This window comes from Mesoplodon bidens (assembly GCF_964165515.1).
Source record: "Mesoplodon bidens genome assembly, chromosome: 7".
Classification (NCBI taxonomy): domain Eukaryota; kingdom Metazoa; phylum Chordata; class Mammalia; order Artiodactyla; family Ziphiidae; genus Mesoplodon; species Mesoplodon bidens.
The window spans coordinates 64241044-64260574 of NC_138164.1; the positions used below are offsets into that span (position 1 = coordinate 64241044).

At 41.9% G+C, this 19531-nt stretch overlaps 2 protein-coding genes across 2 annotated transcripts in view; one reads left to right on the plus strand and one right to left on the minus strand.

Moving 5' to 3' along the window:
- Nucleotides 1-6730, plus strand: part of AAMDC (adipogenesis associated Mth938 domain containing) — a 33126-nt gene extending 26396 nt beyond the window's left edge. Inside the window, exons 3-4 of the mRNA XM_081241117.1 lie at nucleotides 4637-4732; nucleotides 6556-6730. Of these exons, the coding sequence (XP_081097243.1) occupies nucleotides 4637-4732; nucleotides 6556-6696 (237 nt within the window). The 3' untranslated portion in view covers nucleotides 6697-6730. The remainder of the gene's footprint in view (nucleotides 1-4636; nucleotides 4733-6555) is intronic.
- A 5628-nt stretch (nucleotides 6731-12358) lies between these two features.
- Nucleotides 12359-19531, minus strand: part of INTS4 (integrator complex subunit 4) — a 121648-nt gene continuing 114475 nt past the window's right edge. The window contains exons 22-23 of the mRNA XM_081241318.1: nucleotides 17651-17771; nucleotides 12359-13608 (exon numbers count right to left, since the gene is read on the minus strand). Of these exons, the coding sequence (XP_081097444.1) occupies nucleotides 13430-13608; nucleotides 17651-17771 (300 nt within the window). The 3' untranslated portion in view covers nucleotides 12359-13429. The remainder of the gene's footprint in view (nucleotides 13609-17650; nucleotides 17772-19531) is intronic.

Here is a 19531-nt window from a genome sequence, read left to right on the forward strand (position 1 = left end):
CCACTGTGCCACCAAGGAAGCCCTGTTTGTAGAATTTTTTATGATGGCCATTCTGACCGGTGTGAGGTGACACCTCATTGTGGTTTTGATTTGCATTTCTCTAATAATTAGTGATGTTGAGCATCTTTTCATGTGTCTGTAGGCCATCTGTATGTCTTCTTTGGAGAAATATCTATTTAGGTCTTCACCCATTTTTTGATTGGATTTTTTTTTTTCTATATTGAGCTGCAGGAGCTGTTTATATATTTTGGAGATTAATCTCTTGTCAGTTGCTTCATTTGCAAATGTTTTCTTCCATTCTGAGGATTGTCTTTTCATTTTGTTTATGGTTTCCTTTGCTGCGCAAAAGCTTTTAAGTTTAATTAGATCCCATTTGGTTATTTTTGTTTTTGTTTTCATTACTCTAGGAGGTGAATCAAAAAAGATCTTGCTGTTATTTATGTCAAAGAGTGGTCTGCCTATGTTTTCCTCTAAGGGTTTTATAGTGTCCGGTCCTTAATCCATTTTGAGTTTATTTTTGTGTATGGTATTAGGGAGTGTTCTAATTTCATTTTTTTTACATGTAGCTGTCCAGTTTTCCCAGCACCACTTATTGAAGAGACTGTCTTTTTTCCATTGTATATTCTTGCCTCCTTTGTCATAGATTAGGTGGCCATAAGTGTGTGTACCACATCTTCTTTTTTATTTCCCCCACATCTTCTTTATCCATTCATCTCTTGATGGACATTTAGGTTGCTTCCATATCTTGGCTATTCTAGTTTAGTTTTCTGAGAGTTTTTTTTTTAATCATAAATACATGGTGAACTTCATTAAATGCTTTTTCTGCATCATTTGACACGACTTTATAATTTTTCTTCTTTACTTTGTGGTGAACTACGTTGACTTTTAAAATATTGAACCAACCTTGGATTTGCTAATGTTTTGTTGAGGATTTTCATTAAATGTTTAAAATAGAATTCACCACTGAAATCATATGTGTCTAGAATTTTTTCTGTGGAAGGGTTTTAAATTATAAATTCAATTTCTAACGTCTATAGGACTATTCAGATTTTCTGCTTCTTAGATTTTAATAAGTTGTGTCTTTCAAAAAGATCTGTCCATTTCTTCTAGGTTGTCACATTTATTAGTGTAAATTTACTCCCAATTTTTAAAATTATTCTTCTGCTATCTGTATGATCCATAGTGATGTCCCCTTCATTCCTGGTATTTATGACTGGTGTCTTCTCTTTTTTTCCTGATCAATCTTACAATGGTTTCAATTTTATTTATCTTTTCAAAGAACCAACTTTTGGCCTTGTTGACTTTTCTCTGTCATTTGTTTCCCATTTCATTGATTTACACACATATATTCATTATTATCTGTCTTCTGCTTGCTTTGGATATGATTTGCTTCTCTTCTCCTAGCTTTTTAAGGTGGAGGCTTACACCATTGATTTTAGACAATTATTTTTCTATTATAAGTATTCAAAGTGATAAATTTGCCTATAAGCATTATATAGATGTATTCCACAAATTTTGATGTATTTTTCCTTTACCCTTTAGTTCAAAATACTTTCTTGCTCAATTTCCAATTATTTATGGCTTTTCTAAATATCTTATTGTTATCAACAAATCTATTTTGTCAGATATATTCTCTTTTATTTCATTTCTTTGAAATTTACTGAGACTTATGTCAGCATAAGGTCTTAGTGACTGTTCCATGTACACTTGAAAAAACAATGTGTATTCTGCAGTTGTTGGGTGTAGTAACCTATAAATGTCTATTAGGCCAAATTAACTGACAGTGTTGCTAAAAGCTCCCATTTCCTTAATTAGACTCTTTGTCTATGTGTTTTATCAGTTACTGAGAGAAGGTTGTTAAAATTTCCGACTATAGAGCTGGATGGACCTAGAGTATGTCATGCAGAGTGAAGTAAGTCAGAAAGAGGAAAACAAACACTGTATGCTAACACATATATATGGAATCTAAAAAAACAAAAAAATGGTTCTGAAGAACCTAGGGGCAGGACAGGAGTAAAGACACAGGCATAGAGAATGGACTTGAGGACATGGGAGTGGGAAGGGTAAGCTGGGATGAAGTGAGAGAGTGGCATGGACACATATACACTACCTAATGTAAGACAGATAGCTAGTGGGAAGCAGCCGCATAGCACAGGGAGATGAGCTCGGTGCTTTGTGACCACCTAGAGGGGTGGGATAGGGAGGATGGGAGGCAGATGCAAGAGGGAGGAGATATGGGGACATATGTATATATATAGCTGATTCACTTTGTTATAAAACAGAAACTAACACACCATTGTAAAGCAATTATACTCCAATAAAGATGTTAAAAAAAATCCAACTATAGTGGTTTTGTCTCTTTCCTTAGTTCTGTTATTTTTGTTTTTAATACTTATTTATTTTTGGCTGTGTTGGGTCTTAGATGCAGCATGCAGGATCTTTCCTTGTAGTGTGTGGGCTTCTCTCTAGTTGGGGCATGTGGGCTCCTATCTAGTTGTGGCTCCAGAGTGCATGGGCGCTGTAGTTGTGGCACAGGGGCTCTTTAGTTGTGGTGCATGGGCTCAGTAGTTGTGGCACTTGGGCTTATTTGCCCTGCCGCATGTGGGATCTTAGTTCCCAGACCAGGGATCGAACCTGCATGCTCTGCATTGGAAGGCGTTTTCTTAGCTGCTGGACCACCAGGGAAGTCCCAGATATGTTATTTTTGTTTTCATATATTTTGTAGCTCTTTCACTAAGAGTGTACAGATTTGGGTTGTTATGTTTTTCTTAATGAATTGGTCCTTTATGTATCATGAGATGAAACTATCTCTAGTAATACTTCCTATCTTGATATTAATATAACCACACCAGCTTTCTTAGTGTTTGCATTTTATATCTATCCTTCTACTTTCAACTTATGCCTTTATATTTCAGGTATATACCTTGTAAGTAGTGTTTAGTTGGGTCTTGCTTTTTAACTCAATCTTTGCCTTTCATTAAACTATTTAGTCCACTTAATTACTGCTATAGTTATGTTTAAGTGTTAACATATTGCTATTTGTTTTCTGTTTGTCCTCATGTTTTTTATTCCTGCCTTTTTAGGGGGGTTAATCAAGTATTTTTTAGTACTTCAGTCTGTCTCCTTTATTGGTTTTTTTGCTCATGTGTGTGTGTGGGTGGCAGGCAATTGCCTTAGGGAAGATTCAGGTTACACTTAAAGTAACAATTATTGTGTGCCTACAATGGGCCAGGCACTGGGCTTAAGCACAACTCTGTGGTCATTAGGGCTAGTTCTTTCCAGTTTCAAGGTTGCTCCCTAGGTTACAGTATTCTAATAAAGTGCATTAAACCAAAGGTTAACATGTTTCTGTTCAAATCCCAACTCTGCTACTTAGTAATTGTGTCATCTTGGCTAATGTGTATGTATTTTGTGAGCTTCAGTTTCTTTATCTATAAAACAAGGAGAATGGATGCTTTTGTGCTACTATTAATGCAGATCACATGGAATAATTTCTATAGCTGTATTATGAAAATTACAACTTTAAACATGTAAGATATTATTATTCCAGGATTTAATAAAAATACTCATATTTGTTCTTCTTATACCTTTTATAATAAATTTCAATCCTATCTTCTCTAAACCATCAGCTTTTTAGACTGAAAAACCCTTCTTTCTTTGGTACATTTGTTGTTGTCTTCGTATATTCAGCAGCTCTTTCCCTAAACCATGTCTAACTATGATTAGAATGTACCCCTTCTACAACCACTGAATCAAGGCATACTCCTAGTCATACTTCAAGACGCAATTAAAACAGCATGTCTTCCATGACAATTTTCCACTCTTATTCACTTCCCAAGTTGGGCTGGTATTTACCAAACTCTAAATCCTGTATCCCCTTTGCTGATGTGGAAGCAGTTCAGAAGCCACCATCCTTTAACGTCGGATTAATGTTCATTAAACACCTTACCTTAAATATCCCTGGGAGAATCTGGGAAGACTTTACAGAGTGATAGATAGGTTTTAAAGCATCAAAGTTTTCCTGGAGTTAAGTGGGAAAGGGGCTCAGAAAAAGGAAACGATATGGAGCTTTCCAAGTTTTGGCATGGTGTGCAGGTGCTTTCTTCTCCCACGTCATCTCTTTCCACTCACTTGTCACTTACACTTCAGTCATATGGAACTAATTGTAGTTCACTAGGTTGCTCTTTCCTCTGAGCCTTAGTTCATGCTATCCCCTGTATTTGGTATGCCTTGTTCCCATGATTTCCTTTAACCTGGCTAATTACTGTTTGTCCTTTAGGTCTCAGCTTAAATGTCATGTCCTCTGGGGTATCTTCCCTGACCCCCTGTCCTGACTCCCCAGGTCTGAATTAGGTGCCCTTTCTGTATGTTCTCACTACACCCTGAACGTTACTTCTTTGTAGCACTTGTAAAACGACTGAAATTTCTTTGTAGTCTTCTATATTTTTCACTAGACTTAGAGCTCCATGAGGGCAGTACTGTATCTTCTGCTATTCCCAGGGCCCTAGTGAGGCTTGGCCTAGAGTAAACCTCAGTAAACATTTGTTCGATGAATGAATGACTCTAACAGGAATGCTAACCGCAAAGAAAGATGAAAAGAGCAGGTAGCTGGTATACTTTCTCTTTCCATGTCCAGCATTCTCCTGGTGTGCAGCCTGCAGATGTGGAGGAAGTTGTCGAGAAGGGTGTGCAGATCCTTGTCATTGGCCGAGGGATGAGTGAGGCCTTGAAGGTAGGTATTGGTGAGCACAGCATTCCTGAGGACTTCTGGTAATCTCCTGGATCTTTACCTTAGAGATATGTCCTTCTTGGAAGTTCATCTCTGTATATCATGCACTCTCATTTTGCTGAGCCAGTGGATGGCCCAGGATAAAACAGTGGCTGCGCACTATTCTTCCTCATCAGGGTTGGACTCTCCAGTCTCTAATCATAGGCCTGTGCTGTTTCAACTATTTTTCAGAAATTCCTCAATCCTGGAATTTCTTTTAAGCTCTACAGCTATCAATATTTGGCTCTTTAGATTTTTACAGTACTTTCCTTTTTTACAGTACTTTTAACTTTTCTTTTCTTGGGCACATTCAAGTTAAGCCTTTTTCCCCTTTCAGAAAAAGAAAGTTTATTTTTATTGTACTTACAGAATTAGTACATGCTTGTTGTAAAAGAGTCAATGCAGAAATATAGAATTAAAAAGGTGAAAGATTTCCCCTTCCCAGTCGTAACTGCTCCAATGCTCTTTCTATGCATCTGCAAATATATACACACTTACACATACTGATATACATATTTTTACATAAATAGGATCACTCTATACATATCGTTCTGTAACTTTTTATTCACTTACATTATTGCATTATGGACAGCCTTTCACATAAGTTTATAGAGATCTACCTCATTCTGTCCTTTATATAGATGTCGTAAAATCCAGTTCTCTACCGATGGAGGTGCCCTTTATTTGTATTTTTTAGTTTAACCTAGTTTTTTCCTCCATTAAAATGATCCTTATCTGTAAGACTACTGTTATTATAAAATTGTTTAAACATATAAAAAAGTAATGTAGGGCATTTTAAAAAACATTTCACTCAGAGCTCCTTCTGACAAGGCAGAGTTTAATTAAAATCTATTTAAAATAATATTGAAGACAAGCCAGAGTTGAGAAAATAGCCAATAACAGCTGCCACTCTTGAGAATCTTTTATATAAATTCATTTACAAATATTTATTCAGCACCTTCTATGGGGCAGACACTATTCTAGGTACCAGGGACAACAAGCTAAACAAGGCAAACGAGGTTCATGGCCCTCATGGATAATAAAAATGTAGACAACTTCAGATCATAGTAAGTGCTGTGAAGGAAATGGTGACTTATGAGGGGCTGCTCTAAATGGGGTGGTAAAGAAAGGCCTTTCTGAGAAGACATTTGAGCTGCAGTGTACGTACATTCATAAAACTTCATCCTCACACCAACCCTTTGATTTTAAGTATTACTATCTCCGTTTTATAGGGGAGGAAATTGCAGTTGAAAGACTTTCAAAAGGTCTCTTGGTTAGTACATAGCAAAGTTAGAATTTAGACTCAGGTTGGACTGACTCAAACATTTAACATTTATCTGGATTTGAATCAGTCAGGTTGGACTGACTCAAACATTTAACATTTTACATACCTTAGCTGAATTCATTCTCATACCAACCCTGTAAGCAGGTATTGTTATCCCTATTTACATACATGGAAACAAAGGCTCAGAGAATTTAATTCACTTACCCAAAGTCACAATGCTAGTAAGGACTTAAATTCAAGACTGACTCCAAAATCCATGCTCTTTCCAGTTTCCATATCACCTGAGCTGTCTGCACATGTTTCACGGTACTTCTGTTAACTTCTTCGAAGCCTTTTTGACTCCTTGGGACTCACTGCCAAATTCTGGACTGGTGACACACTGGGTGATTGAGGAGTGATGGTTGTCACTGTCCAGTTCTGTAGAATATACTTGCCTCATAGCAGGAAAGGAAACCCTGGGGGCCTTTCCCCCTGATTTACTCATCTTTTTCCTTCTTCCCAGGTACCCCCATCAACCGTGGAATACCTCAAGAAAAAAGGCATTGATGTGCGGGTCCTCCAGACAGAGCAGGCAGTGAAGGAGTATAATGCCTTGGTTACCCAAGGCATCAGGGTGGGAGGGGTCTTCCATTCCACCTGCTGATGGAGCCTTAAGAGAATAAATCACTAAGCAATGATGCCTGTGACTGTCACTCTTACCTCTGTCCACTCCAACCCCCCCAAGCATTTTTGAACAGCTGCTCGTGCCAGGTCCTGTGCTAGGCTTTGGGATGCATGGATGACTTAGGCAAGGTCCCTGTCCTGGGGCAGGGGGGCCTGAAAATCAGGGGAGGAGACAGAAGTTTGCCAAAGTTTAATATTGTGGCAAATGTTAGGCCAGAAGTAAGCGAAAATAAAGGCAAAAATAAAGAAAGCCTTCTGACTTGAAGTTTGAAAGCCAAAGAAAAGTTTCAGTGCATTAAAATCACATTGCAGTTGATGCTTTGGAATGTTTAGTCATCAATTCAACCAATTTTTATTAAGTACCTTATATGCCAGGCACTGCTATAGGCTCCAGAGAAACAGCAATAAAAGTCTTGTGCTCGGGCTTCTCTGGTGGCGCAGTGGTTGAGAGTCCACCTGCCGATGCAGGGGACACGGGTTCGTGCCCCGGTCCGGGAATATCCCACGTGCCGCGGAGCGGCTGGGCCCGTGAGCCATGGCCGCGGAGCCTGCACGTCCGGAGCCTGTGCTCCGCAACGGGAGAGGCCACAACAGTGAGGCCCACGTACCGCAAAAAAAAAAATAAATAAATAAAAAAAAGTCTTGTGCTCATGAAGCTTATATTCTAGTGGGCAAAATAAACAAGTAAACAAATACATAATATAAGTAGAATGTTATGAAGAAAAATAAAGGAAGATAAGAAACAGAGTGATAGGGGCTATTTCAGATATGTGGTCAGGGAAAGTGTCTTTGTGCAATGACATATGAGCAGAGCCCTGAATGAACTGAGGCAACACTTCAATAACAGTAAAAGGAGCTATGCCTTGATACTAGGGTTCTAGGCAGGCTGTTCTACTAACTAAACCTGAGCCTTGCCAGACAGTTCTCTCTGCCTCAGATTCCCTCACTATAAAATGATGGGGCTGGGCTAAATGCCTTTTAATGGTCCCTACTGGAATGGATAGCCTTTGCTCTATTAAATACCAGGTGGCCTTTGTGAAGCCTTAGAATAGACTGACAGAATTATAATAGTAATCAGCATTACCTTATTTTTCATTTTTCCCCCTCTTTAAAGAGTTATGAATATCAGCTTTGGTGTCAGATAGCCTTGACTTTTAACTGTGGCTTTCACGGCCACTCACCGGTTGGGCACTTATTTAATCTCTCAGAGTTTCACTGTTCTCATTTGTCAGATAGGGATCATATTAGTACCCGGAGTTATCATAGGTGTTAAGTTGGGTAATTCATAGAAAGTCTTGGCACATTGCCTGGCATGTAGTAAGGACTCAATAAACTGAAACCATTGTCAGTATCTTTCTCCTAATGGGGCTGCTGTGTAAAGCTAACTGGTTTCATTTTATGGTTCTTAATATATCAGCTTATAATTTCAAAGATTCATGGAATGTTGGAGCCCAAAGGAATTATCTACTCTATTCTCTCATTTATTCAAGTAATTCTCTTTTATATTCATTTACTGAGAGTCTCTTACTAATATTCTTATGACCAATTATTGCTGGATCCTAGGGGTACAGGAATGATATAGTTCTTGCCCTCAGGAGTTATGAGAGAAACAAATAAACAAGACAGTAATGATACAGTGTGCTAACATTATACTAGTTACAAGGTCCAGTGGTGGCACAAAGGGTGGACTAACTTATTCTACCAGAATGGGAGGAAAATTAGGGAAGACATCACTAAGGACGTAACACAAGTCTTAAAGAACAAGAAGAGGTTCATTTATTCACCAAACATTTGGGAACTCTTTATTTATTAGGTATGGTGTCTATTATGGTCATAACTAAATAAAATTGCTCCACCCCAGCCCCTGTTGAAGCCACAGCCCAGAAAGCTGATTTTTGCTCCACATGATCCTGTTGCCTGACTGGCCCCACTGGGCATCTGACCTCAGGACAGCCAATCCGTAGACTGAACAGCAACTTAAGATGTGGCCTGGCAAGAAAAGATGAGCTAGGCCCATTGGAATGGAAAGTGATCTTTCTAATTTCTAAGCTTACCCACCAAGAAAGTGGCAAAGGCAGGATTAGAACCCAATGCTGTGTCTTGATCTCTTTCTACCACCTTAGGAGGCCCGTGGGAGAGAGATCCTCACAGACCTGAGACTCAGCCTAGAGGTCTGAGAAGGTCTTGCTCAGTGCCCTTTCTACAACCAGTCATTTGTCAGATGACAGGATGTTTCTAGATCTCAGTTCCCTCAGCTCATAAAGCCAGACACTTATATAGCTAAGAAGGATGTTTGATAAAATTTAGACTGTTTCTCTGGTTGATGCAATAAAAAATTTTTTTTGTCAAATGTAAGATGAGACAGCTCCAGTGGGTGTTGAATTAGGTGTGGGTGTAATCAATGTTCCTAAGTGAGTTGTCTGTACATTAAACAGAACTTAGTACAAACTTCTTTGAGACAGAAGTACCTGACAGTGAGGTTATTAGACTTTATGTAGAACCTGCTGACAGCCCCTACTTCTGAATCTGTTCTGCATGGTCAGTGCTGGAAATTTGCAGAGCCTGGAGAGAAGCTCTTTTTCCATGACACTATACTTAGTCCCATGTCTTAATCATTAAACCCTTTGATTCAATTTGTAAGTTGCTTGCACAGCCCTGACTCTGCCCACACTTAAATTTCTTCTAGCTTGAGCGGTTCCTAAGACAAGCAGTCTGCCAAGTGCTAGGTGTGTACCTTCTCCATAATTCTGTTTGCTGAGGTCAATCATGTCAAAGCCAAATATAAAGTCCTTTCAGAAACCTGACTCTCAGGGCTGGGTTTTGCAGGCGTGTCATGGTACTGCTAAACTTGCTCTGGATTCACAGACTCATTCCTTCTTTCCTTGCCTGGTATGTGCCAGGAGCTATGCTGGGGATACAACACAGACATTCTTACGGTCTAGCTATTCACAGACTGGTTGGAAGAAACAGACATTTAAATATGCAGTAACGATGCAGAAGTTTCAAACTGGCACAAATCTACCTGGAGACAGATTTTGTTTGTCTCAGAGTAATTTTAACATTTAGTTAGTTACCAAAAATTTTAACGTGGTTATTTTTCACATGAAAATGCAGGCTTCTGACTTTTCTGGAAGAATCAGAAAATCTGACATCACCAGGCCCATACCTGTGAACAAATGAGTGGAGCTGAATAGCAACTGCCTTCTTCTGACAGAATGTGCTGATCCCTCAAGTCTCTGTTATCTTCTTCCAGGTCACTTGACAGCCCCCCCTTTTTTAATTTGTACAAGGATTATTATTTTTCATAATTTTGAAAAATACATTCATGGAAATTACCTAGGATGCATTTATTAGATTGACAAAGCCACTTGACCCCCTTTTTTCCCCCTGCCTACCTGCTTCAGGGGTTGGCATTTGTGAACCTGCAATAAATACCATGCTTAAAGAATGTATAGGAGGCTGTGCAACACACCAAGCCCACAGGAGACACAGATAGGTTCCAGAATGAGGCTCAGTCCTGAAGAATGAAAAGAAAAGAACTATAGGAGACAATCTGAAGAGCACATTCCAGGGCTCAGCAAGTGCAAAGGTGTGAAGCAAGAGAGAGCATGGTAAGTACTGGGAATAACTACAGATAATCCTCTACAGCTGGAGAAGTAGAGAATGTTTGGGACACGGAGTATGAGGCTGGAGAGGACACAAGGGGCATAAAGAGCCTTCAAGGATAGGAGTTTAGACTTTATCCTGGGGCCAGAAGTGACCCACTTAAAGGGGTTTAAAGCAGGGGAATGGTGTGATCAGATCCGGGTTTTAGAAAGATCACTCTGGCAGCTGTGTGAAGAGTAGACTGAAGGGGGCAAGATTTGAAGCAAGCAGCTCATTAGGAAGCTAATCCCATACCTTAGGAGTGATGATGGAGGCTGCATCAGGATAGAAACACCGAGTCAAGAAGAGGATTGAAACATTTAAGGAAGCAGAATCTAAAGGACTTGATGGCTGGTTTTATATGAGGCGTAAGGATAGAGTCCAACGTGACACAGTTTCTGGCTTTGACGAGGTACATGGTTGGCCACTGAAAAGGCATAACAACAGATCCCTGTCATGAAAACCATATTAGACTGAGAGGCCTGGGTTCCAGACTTGCTTCTACTAACTCAGTCTCTCTGGGCTTGCACATCCACTTATAAATGAGGGTGCCACACCGGAGCCATCTTTACGCTCCCTTCCAGGTCTTTGTCAGAAAAATCAAGATTCTCATAATTCACAGAGAATTCAGAGTAAAAGGAATTTAAAAGGTTAAGCCCAACCGCTCATATGATACTTGAATTCCTTTACAACAAACTTGTCAGGAGCTTGCTCGACCTCTGCTTGAACACATCCAGCATGGAAATCTCCTTATCTCCTAATGCAGTCCATTCAATTCTTACGCTCATTAGTGTAAGAATAAGGCTGCTCAAATGCAGCCCATTCAATTCTTAAAAACTCATCCTGATACTAAGGTAAATTTTGCCCCTTCATGTTTCTCCACCTTTGGTGGGAAAAGTACTATTTTGGGTTTTAAGACCTAGGATGAAATCCCGCCCTTGCCCGTTAGGAGAAAGACATTACCTCTAAGTCTCCGTTTCCCCACCTGTAAAATGGGGAATGACCCAGAAGGATTTTCATAAAAGGAGTAGTGTTATCTGAAAAGGATTCAGCATATTCTTCCCTTGGAAGGCTTTCTATAGCTATGGCATCAGAGGCTCAGTTAGCAGCGATGAGTCTTGATGTTTTCATCTGTGCTTCAATTCAGTAATCATCATTAGGTGCTTTGTGTCAGGGCCATGGTATGGTTCAGCCTGGCTTTAAGCTTCATTTTATCTCCAAGGCAGGCAATTTTCTTTAGGGCATCTGTTGACACATGAGAGCCCACTGATGGCACATCAGTGAGATGTACTAAACGGGCGAGCACACTAGAAAAGTAAATCCCATGGAGGTGATCTTCTTCCCTTAGTCCCTCTATAGCAGTTATAACCTCCCAGAGCCAGACTGCCTGGGTTCAGATCCCAGCTCTGTCATTTACTAGTTGTGTGTCCTAGGCCAACTAGGCAGCTCCAACACTGTAGTCATCAGAGATGTAGTTCACAATATTACTTCTTATAGTGGATCCCTCTTTCTCATAATCCTGGTTTCTTTAAATTCTCTGAACTTCAACTGCCTTGTTTACAGAATAAATGTAACAGTACCTACTTCATAGGGTAGTTTTGAGGATTCAGTGAGTTAATTCATGTAAAGGGCTTACAACACTGCTGGGCACACATTAGGTATATTAAACCAAAAGTCAAACATGCTTGAATTGAAATTCCAGCTCTGCCTCTGAGTAATTGTATGCTCTTATTATTATTATTTTTTTGTGGTACGTGGGCTTCTCACTGCTGTGGCCTCTCCCGTTGCGGAGCACAGGCTCCGGATGTGCAGGCTCAGCGGCCATGGCTCACGGCCCAGCCGCTCCGCAGCATGTGGGATCTTCCCGGACCGGGGCATGAACCCGTGTCCCCTGCATCGGCAGGCGGACTCTCAACCACTGCGCCACCAGGGAAGCCCTGCTCTTATTATTTTTATTAGCTTTCCAAGTACCAAATATGATCAAGACTGGCCACAGATTCAGATTTGCCAAGCATTATTTAATTAAACCCATTCAACAACACTTAAGGTATAATTACCTCTGTTTTATAGATGAAAAAACTGAGGCACAGAGAGGAAATTTGAAGGTTCTTTTCCATATGGTATAGCTCAGGCCTTTGGAATCATCTTGGATTTGAACGAGTAAAGGCGTTATTACAGTTTTCCTACCAGTGACTTAACCTCTTAGTCTCACTTGGCTGTTGCAAGGATAAAATGACAGGTAAAGAACATAGCACAGGCCCTCACGTGGTTCACATCTCTGGAGGCTTTACTGTTCTTAGACCCCCGCTGCACCTTCAGCTCACACGCAGCTCCAACACTGGAGTCATCAGAGAAGTAGTGGGAAATGACTTTTTTTCTTACACTGGGTCCCTCTTTCCATAATCCTGGTTTCTTTTGTAAAATATGGCCCTTCTCTCATATTTTTGTTCTAAGGATAATGGCAGGCAAGATCAAGAATTTCCCTGAGGGATGAAAGTGGTTCATTCTTCAGCTGTTCATTCAGTCCTTGGCCAGCTATTGCCTGAGTTAAGGAAGGAGACTCTCAGCAAGATAACCAAAGTCTAGGGCCCTTCAGGAACTGTCGGTGGTAAAAAAGTACAGCTGTGAAAGCTGCTTTGGAGTTGGCCCTGGCAAACAGACTACTGCTTTAAGAAATAAGATTATGGCTCCAATAACTGGTTCTTTGGAAGGGGCTAGAAAATTGGATCTTTTTGTTTCACACCTGAAGAATGTAGGCCTGTGGTATAAATGTTGAACCTATAGCCACACAGATTTCTTTAAGGACCAGGGACTAGAACAGCTTGGTGTCTCCACTTTACCGGGGCAAGGCTAGGGAGGTAGGGGGTGGGGGATGGGATAGACTTGAAGGTTTTTGTTTTCTTAATGCAAAATAGTTTATCCAATGTTTGATACCAGATGAGACTATAAGGGTCACATGTTCTTCCTTATGCCTATAGACCATGTCCAGGTGAAATGCTCCAGGCTTCTGGCTCACTCTGATCCCAAGAAGGGCCTTCTAGGCCACGGCTGTAAAGACTACTTGTGACTCAGCGCCTTGCGGGTTTGGGCATTATGTAAACTTTTACAGACTTGCTGAAGGGGATGGTGCCCTCGATGCTGGTTTCCACCTGGGATGACATCTCACCACCCTCAATCCAGGGGGATTTTGGAATGCGTGAACTGGAGTTGTAGGCCAGCAGCAGTCTCACTTCCACCTGGCACGGTTCTAGAAAAAAAAGACAAAAATCCTCTTTGATGGGGCAACGCCTAGGAATTGGGATGAAATGTCAAGTAAAAGCAATATCAAAGAAGCAGTAGGGTTTCAAGAACATTTCTTCATCTGTCTGTATCCCTCCCTTCCCCCATCAGCATACAAAAACACTTTTCCAGCCTGAGTCTTGTGAGGCTGTTCCTAAGCCTGCATATGTACTGCTGCCTCTCTGCCACTGCCACCACCTCCTCCGGTCTCTTGGGCTCCCCGCAGCTCAGAGCCATGCTGCTGAGATGTTCAGAGAGCAAGCTAAAAAGGCCTCTTCCACAGAGGCCCTCCAGCCTCAAGACAGAGGGTCACAAAGTACATGCATGTGGCCAATTCTTGTACCCAGATAATCATGCTCTTTCTGCATAGCTGATCTCAGGCCTGAGGTCTATGTGCACAGTGGACTCTACTGCATTAGCAGAGAGGAAGCCTTTCATTAGGAAATAGTTCGGACAGAAAACTCTCACTACTGAACAGGAATATATTTCAGGGACCTAAAACCACGTCACTGAACCTTCCGTTCTTTCGTAACATGACATTACAATACTGATCTGGTGTCTTCATGTGGCAGGCCCCAGCAAAAATAAATAAGACCACCCTCAAGTTGCTGTTTGGCTGAGGAGGCAGAGACAGTTGCACTGGAGCACAGTGCACACTCGAGTCCGTAAGAAGTACTGAGGAGGGAGCTCAGGAAGGCTTTGGAATAGAACACCTGCTCTGTGCCAAGCACATAACCCCAAGAGTTCTTACCCTGCCACACCATGAAAGAAAGACTGTCACGATCCCAAAAAAGTCCCGAGACTCTGAGAGGTTCTAAGTAACTACCCAAATCCACACCAGTGACAGAATTTGAGCTCAGTTCATAAACTGAAGCAACTAATCTTTCTATTCACCACGTGGCTTCCATAAAGAAGGGGGAGAGGATTTCAGAAAAACCTAAGGGCAAGTGCAGAGGCCAAGAACACCACTAGCTTGGGTGTCCTCCTTGATTTTGTGTGACTGGGTAATCTCATGAAAGGTGCAAGTATTAAAGATGAGCCCAAGGCTAAGAGGTTTACAGGGCAGGAATGAGGGCTGGATGGATCTAAATGAACAAGGGCAGAGGTCCCTGGACTTCTCAATGCCTCCCCAGATGTGTTCCTGGTTACTTCCAGACTTCCCCCTAGGGATCAGAATACAGACTAGATTGCTGTCCTCCAGGAAGGGAAAGGCTGGCAGGCAACCAGAGCAACCTAGCCAAGCCCAGAGGGCAACCTCAGCATCACCTTTTCACATGGGGCCTTTTATCAGCCTGGAGTGTATCTGTAATGAAACTAGCACTGCTTTCTGGTACTAGGCTCCAGTATCAGCTCTCCCACTACGCTCTCCTTTCTTGTCCTAGATGGCTATTGCCAACCCCTAAACCACAATCTAGCCCTGGCTCTCCCAGCACTTTCAGGAGCCAAATACTGGTAAGGTCAGAGGACTAAACCCAGGTCAGAGGACTAAACACCATCTGGTCATTATGCCTTTTCTCCCCAGCACGTGGGAAGAGTGGCAATTCAAGCCACTGCCAGCAGCGGAAGGGAGCAGGGAGAAGAAACAAGAGGGAAAAGACAGTGGGAAAAAGAGACAAAAGATCATCTGGGACAAATCATGCAACCCATTTATCATGCTTCGAAGAATATGTCTTTATGAGGTATATATTATTACTCCAATCTTAAAGGAAAATGAGATAGAGAGGTTAAATAACTTTCTCAGGATCACACAGCAAGTAAGGCAGAATTTGGAAACTCGTCTATGTGACTCAAACCTTGTGACCTGGCAGCATTCTGTCTCCCAAAGGAGAGGCCCTTGGTAGGGAGCTGAGGGACGAGATGGAGGACCCCTTACCAATACCAGGCACCATCTCCTAGATTAGGAGAAAGAAGTGCTGGCACCTTCAGAATGAGAACACATTTCCCTTTAGTGTCCCAGGTCAGATGGGAGGATGGTGGAGTGAAAAAAACAGGGGATTTAGGAGTTAGGAAATCTGTGTGCCAGCCTCAGTGCCATTACTATTCAGCTACATGGGCCTCCACTTATGCATCTACAAAATTAAGAGCAGAATACTAATTCCCACCACAGAGTTGTCTAAGAATTAAATGAATTTTAATTGCAAATTTAAAATCCTATATTCAGTTTTCATTATTTGTTGAGCACCTACTCCATGTCAGGCACTCGGGACACAGAGGTTAAAGATGATGAGCAAGTTCCCTGTTCTCAAGGAGCCTACATTCTAATTGGAGAGAAAGTCAATAAGCAAATGAGAAAACATCTGACACTAATAAATGCTGAGCAGAGAATTAAAATAGATATTTTAATTGTGACTAGGTAGCAACCTCTCAGAGGAGGTGATCCTGGATGAATTATAATTCTTCAGGCTCAGGAAAGCCCGAATTGTAGGCCTGGTTCAGGCAATGACCTGCTGTGTGATCAGGGGCAAGTCAATATGCCCCTCAAAACCTTTCAAGCTCTTCTGAGCTCTAACATGCTGTTTTGCTTCCCTCAGTCTTTTTTTTTTTTTTTTTTTTCCGGTACGCGGGCCTCTCACTGTTGTGGCCTCTCCCATTGCGGAGCACAGGCTCCGGATGGATGCGCAGGCTCAGCGGCCACGGCTCACGGGCCCAGCCGCTCCGCGGCATGTGGGATCTTCCCAGACCGGGGCACGAACCTGTGTCCCCTGCATCGGCAGGCGGACTCTCAACCACTGCGCCACCAGGGAAGCCCTTCCCTCAGTCTTAACCCTGCAAAACAACGCTGTCCCACAGCATTTCTTTCCCCATTATCTAGGATCCCTTCACCACAGGAGATTAAAATAAGGAACTCTACGTTTCTGTGGACTTGCACTGTTGCAAACAGTGCAGAAGAACATTCCAGGCAGCAAGGATATGGATTGAGGGACACTCAGGGAGGCAGATTTTCTGTAGGAGCATTGCTGGATCTGCTCCCTCAATTTTGCCAGGCCCGCTGGACCCCCAAAGGGGCTGCCCTGACACTCAGCAGCACCACTTCCTCTTTGTGAAAACTTTATAAAGTCATCTATACCCGCCTAACACCCTTGACAGAGGAAAACCATTAATAATGGCAATAAACAGTTACTCATGTATTCAAAAATACAGTGAAAGAAAATTCCAGAAGGCATCCACCTATTTCTAAAATAAACCAAATTTGGTGGTATTGAACACCTTCTCCAGTAACAACCATGCTTCTGAATCACCTTCAATGATTTAGGCAACACCACCGAGGCCAATTCTCTCCCACATTTTAGGTTCTGCAGACTGAGTTTCCAAAGCAGCCTTACAGGCTTTGGAAGTGTAATGTCATTGTACTTGTATTCTCTCGTTTTCTTCTTTACAAATGAAAGAAAAATACTTATGTAACCTCCATGTCTTTTCTCAAATTATCAAGGTTCTCCTCAGTTGTTGTATGGGAGGGTAAAATAGGAATAGATCACCTTACTTTGCATTACTGCACAAACCAGCCCATGTGGGAAGGGAAGGCAAGAACAGTTGTCATTTTACTTGTTCTGGGGGAATGAACTGAATTGTTCATATACAAAAAAGAGTGATTTTAAATTTCTGGTAAGAAATAGAAAACTGTTTAATTTCCAGACAGAGTAGCCCTCAGAATTAAGTAGTAAAGAATTGTTATCTTAACTTGAAAGGTGAGGAAACAGATTCAGAAGGGAGAGTAGCTTGTCCAAGTGTACACAGCAAGTCAGTGGCAGTGTTAGGATAAGAAAATAGTCTCCTGATGTCCAGCCCACGGTTCTTTCAATGAGACTCCATTCTACTGTAATCTCCTTTTCATCTTATGAAAAAATCTTGTGCCGTGTATAATCAAAGCAATGCAGCAAATTAGTCTAAATGTACCCAGTTTGAGCTTTCAAGCTCCTTAAGAAATCACGTTCAACCCTCAGCAGGCCTGGTTCAATCATGTATTTTTCAAACTACAAAAAAACAAATGCCTTGGCCCACTGACTCCTTACCTGTCCAGGCAGTGTGGGAGAGGTACACCTGAGTGATAAGCCGGTGCCGCCCTGGGCCGGGATTCCGAAAGTCTGCCGGCTTAGGGTGGATCATCTGAGCTTGGCCATCTGGATATGAGACCTAAGAGGTGACAGAAATGAGAAACAGAGGCAGAAGAGCCATGAGCTTTTAACAGAATTGCTGGTGACATCTGCTGTGAACCCCAAAACAGGAGGAAAGGAAGACACTATCCTTCATACGAAACTGCTCCTGGAGGGGAGGACAACACTGTCGAAATCTCTCTACCCCCTCCCCAGTACAAAGCAGTATGTGATAAATGTTTCCTGGATTCATGGTGAATGAGTGACAGGAATAAAGTGCCTCTATTAAGTACATGGATAGGTTAAAATATTAAACCTGATGTGAAAAGCCTTCTCAGACACCCCCATCAGGATGACTCTCCTTCCTCTGGCTCCAAATCATATTATAGCCCAGGATCCATCACCAACTACCAAGGATTAAGAATAATTCTGTAACTCTCCACTAGATCATAAGCAGCTAGGAAGCTGTTTATCTATCTCTTTCTACAGAGACAGTGCTCAGTGCTCAAATCACTGGCCAGTTCTTCAAATCTTACAAGCTGCCAAAGAGCTCTCCTCAACACCCAGGGGGACCTCACAGCTATCTGTGTAGGGGGCCTATTATTATATACTGCACAGTGTACAAATGAGCTAAATGAACAAATGAAGCATATCCTAGAAACACACAGGTCCTGGGCTATAGGAATACACTGATAGGGATAAAGTAGGGACCACATAGGTCTTTCAACTTTGAAACTCTCGGGAGGCATGTCTCAGCCCACCTGCCCCATAATCTCATCTGTCCGGAAGTGTTGGGGCATGGTAGCTGAACTGGACAATGCTTTCCTACGGTCAGAGCTGTCCCATGACTAAGCAGCGAGTTAGTTCCCCATCTCCCAGCCTGCAGAGGTATCCAAACAGTCTGGCAATGCATGTAGCAGAGCTACTCTGAAGGTGATCTTTCAGTAGAATGTAGCAGGTGATCCTTAAATAATCTATACCTGCAATCTCATTTATGCTCAATTGGTCAGCGAACTTTTTCCAGGGACAATGTGAAACAGGGGTTCTCAACCCTGGCTGCACATTAGAATCACCTATGAGCTCTTAAATAAAAAATACTGGTAGTCATGGGCCCTACTCTCAGGATTCTGATTTAACTGGTGTAGGCTGAGGCCCCGTGCATCACTACTTTTTAACACTTTCTGTATAATTCTAAAGTGCAGCTAGAGTGGAGAACCACTAACATTGGGGCTGAGAAATAAAACACTGCCCACCACATCAGTAAACAAAGGATTTCTGGCCATCAGCAACCGCAGCCACCCTCCAGTGGTAAGCCCTGAGGGAACTCAGGAAGGAAACAAGGAATGACTGCAGTCATCAGACTGCAGCCACCCCGAATGGTGCAGCTTGAGGAAATTCAGGAAGAGGAAACACAGGATACTGGCCCCAGAGAGCTGAGGTGCATATCAAAGGAATTTCAATGAGTCCAGACTCTTGCATCTTCCCTTATGTAGAAAAGTGCTAAATCCCTTAACTTGAGATATCTAGTTTTCTTTTATTAACAGTAGTCTTTTGTTCCGGCTACCTGGTGTTGTTGCAAAAACTCCTATATATCCTGGTTTCCCCCTTCCTCTTCGGAACAGTTTTCTCAGCATTTATCTGAGATGCTGTCTCCCAGGCTTGCGACAATCTATACCTGCAATCTAAGAATGTCTGCCAAAAAAAATATATAACTCTCAAATTCTAGGTTGTGCATTTTTTTTCAGTAGACAGGGGAAAACAAACCAACAAACAAAAAACTGCCGCCCAGTAAAACTGCAG